The 2084-nt window shown below is 51.6% G+C and overlaps 1 protein-coding gene across 1 annotated transcript in view; it reads right to left on the bottom strand.

Annotated features, from left to right (window-relative positions):
• Efcab2 (EF-hand calcium binding domain 2) overlaps window positions 1–1797 on the bottom strand; it is a 32084-nt gene extending 30287 nt beyond the window's left edge. The window contains exon 1 of the mRNA XM_013017397.1: window positions 1717–1797. Coding sequence (XP_012872851.1) covers window positions 1717–1796 — 80 coding nt within the window. The 5' untranslated portion in view covers window position 1797. The remainder of the gene's footprint in view (window positions 1–1716) is intronic.
• Between the last annotated feature and the right edge of the window lie 287 nt (window positions 1798–2084).

A 2084-nucleotide genomic window follows, 5' to 3' on the forward strand; every position in this document is an offset into this window, starting at 1 on the left:
AAAAAAAAAAAAAGAAGAGTATGTGTTCAGTCACCTGTAAAGGCCCTGGGGACATACAAGGGTCCCCAGACCGATGACTTACACTGATGATTCTGAGGAAATGTAATACTGAGGCACCAAGAGAAGAAATCAGTTCCTCCCAGTCACAAAGCTGGGCCTGGAACCGCAGAAGTCTGCCTAGAGCCCTCCGGGCAGCCCCTCCTCAGTATAGGGACAGCTGAGTCCATTCCAAGTCTAGCTAGTGGTAAGCCACTCACGCGGGTGGGCTGCCACCATTCCACAGAGATAAGGGAACCTCGAGCCGTCACCACAGACCCGCCGCTATGCAGCCTAGGTCTGCTGGCCCCTCCTGAGGGAAGACAGCAGGCTCAAGGCGCATGGACACCGCGAGCCCCGCACGGCGTCCCATGGTCACCCTCACCAGCCCACTCCTCGTCCTTCTGGTCACGGTCCCTCTGCTCACCGTCCCTCTGCTCACCGTCCCTCTGCTCACCGTCCCTCTGCTCACCATCCCTCTGCTCACCGTCCCTCTGGTCATGGTCCCTCTAGTCATGGTCCCTCTGCTCACCGTCCCTCTGCTCACCGTCCCTCTGCTCACCGTCCCTCTGGTCATGGTCCCTCTGGTCACGGTCCCTCTGGTCACCGTCCCTCTGGTCACCGTCCCTCTGCTCACCGTCCCTCTGGTCATGGTCCCTCTGGTCACCGTCCCTCTGGTCATGGTCCCTCTGCTCACCGTCCCTCTGGTCACGGTCCCTCTGGTCACCGTCCCTCTGCTCACCGTCCCTCTGCTCACCATCCCCCTGCTCACCGTCCCTCTGGTCACCGTCCCTCTGCTCACCGTCCCTCTGCTCACCGTCCCTCTGCTCACCATCCCTCTGCTCACCGTCCCTCTGGTCACCGTCCCTCTGCTCACCGTCCCTCTGCTCACCGTCCCTCTGGTCATGGTCCCTCTGGTCATGGTCCCTCTGGTCACCGTCCCTCTGGTCATGGTCCCTCTGGTTGTCGTCCCTCTGCCAATGCTCATGTTTCCGTTTTTTATGTGTTTTGTTCTTTTTGCCATGGCGCTGTTCTGTACACTTTGTTACTCTTTCTTTGTAATAGCCTATTCGTGATGTCCTGATAATACGAGCTGCATATCTTTTAAAGTCTACTCATTCAGCTGGGCGCTGGTGGCTCACGCCTGTAATCCTAGCTACTCAGGAGGCTGAGATCTGAGGATTGAGGTTCAAAGCCAGCCCGGGCAGGAGAGACCATGAGACTCTTATCTCCAATAAACCACCAGAAAACCGGAAGTGGCGCTGTAGCTCAATTGGTAGAGCGCTCGCCTTGAGCTTGAGCTGAAGAGCTGAGGGACAGCTCACAGGCCCAGAGTTCAAGTCCCACGACCGACAAAAAAAAAAAAGTCTACTCATTCACTTGACAAATATTTTTTGAGTCCCAACTATGTGCACTAAAGCTATAGGAGAGTTCAGCTTACTCACTGCATTACAATCTATAGACTGGAATAAGCAATGTGAATATGTTCTATCCACCAGACTATGAAGAATAAGAAACAAAATGTGCCCAAAACAGTCAATAGCAAAGACCTTTGCAGACACAAAAAAACGCTCTAAATAGCATAATAAATCCGAGGTACAATGTTAAGAAGACTCTTCTCCTACCTGTAAATTGCATGAGTAATTCAGAATTATGACAGTAACAAAAAGATTTCCAAACCTCACATCCACCGTGTTATTCAACTCATGGTCAAACACTTCAAATGCCTCTTTGATTTTTTTGTGAAATTCTGCTACCATTATCTCTGCAAAAGACAAAGAAAAATATGTTTCTTTAGTTATAAATTCAAAACAAAAACCTCATAACCAGCCTCAGAATCTTGCGGGGTTTTGCCTGATGGGCTGCTTTTGAGACAAGGTATTGATATGGAGCACCAGCTGGCCTAAGTTCAAGATCCTCCTGCTTCAGACTCTCAAGAGCCGGAGCTGGAGGTGTGGACCAGCACACCTGGCTCCATGCTGTCTCCCGATCTTTCTGTAGCACTTGGCATGCTGAACTCCTCTCCATCTTCCAAGACCTAACACCAA

Source organism: Dipodomys ordii, unplaced genomic scaffold (assembly GCF_000151885.1).
Source record: "Dipodomys ordii isolate 6190 unplaced genomic scaffold, Dord_2.0 Scaffold35, whole genome shotgun sequence".
NCBI lineage: Eukaryota > Metazoa > Chordata > Mammalia > Rodentia > Heteromyidae > Dipodomys > Dipodomys ordii.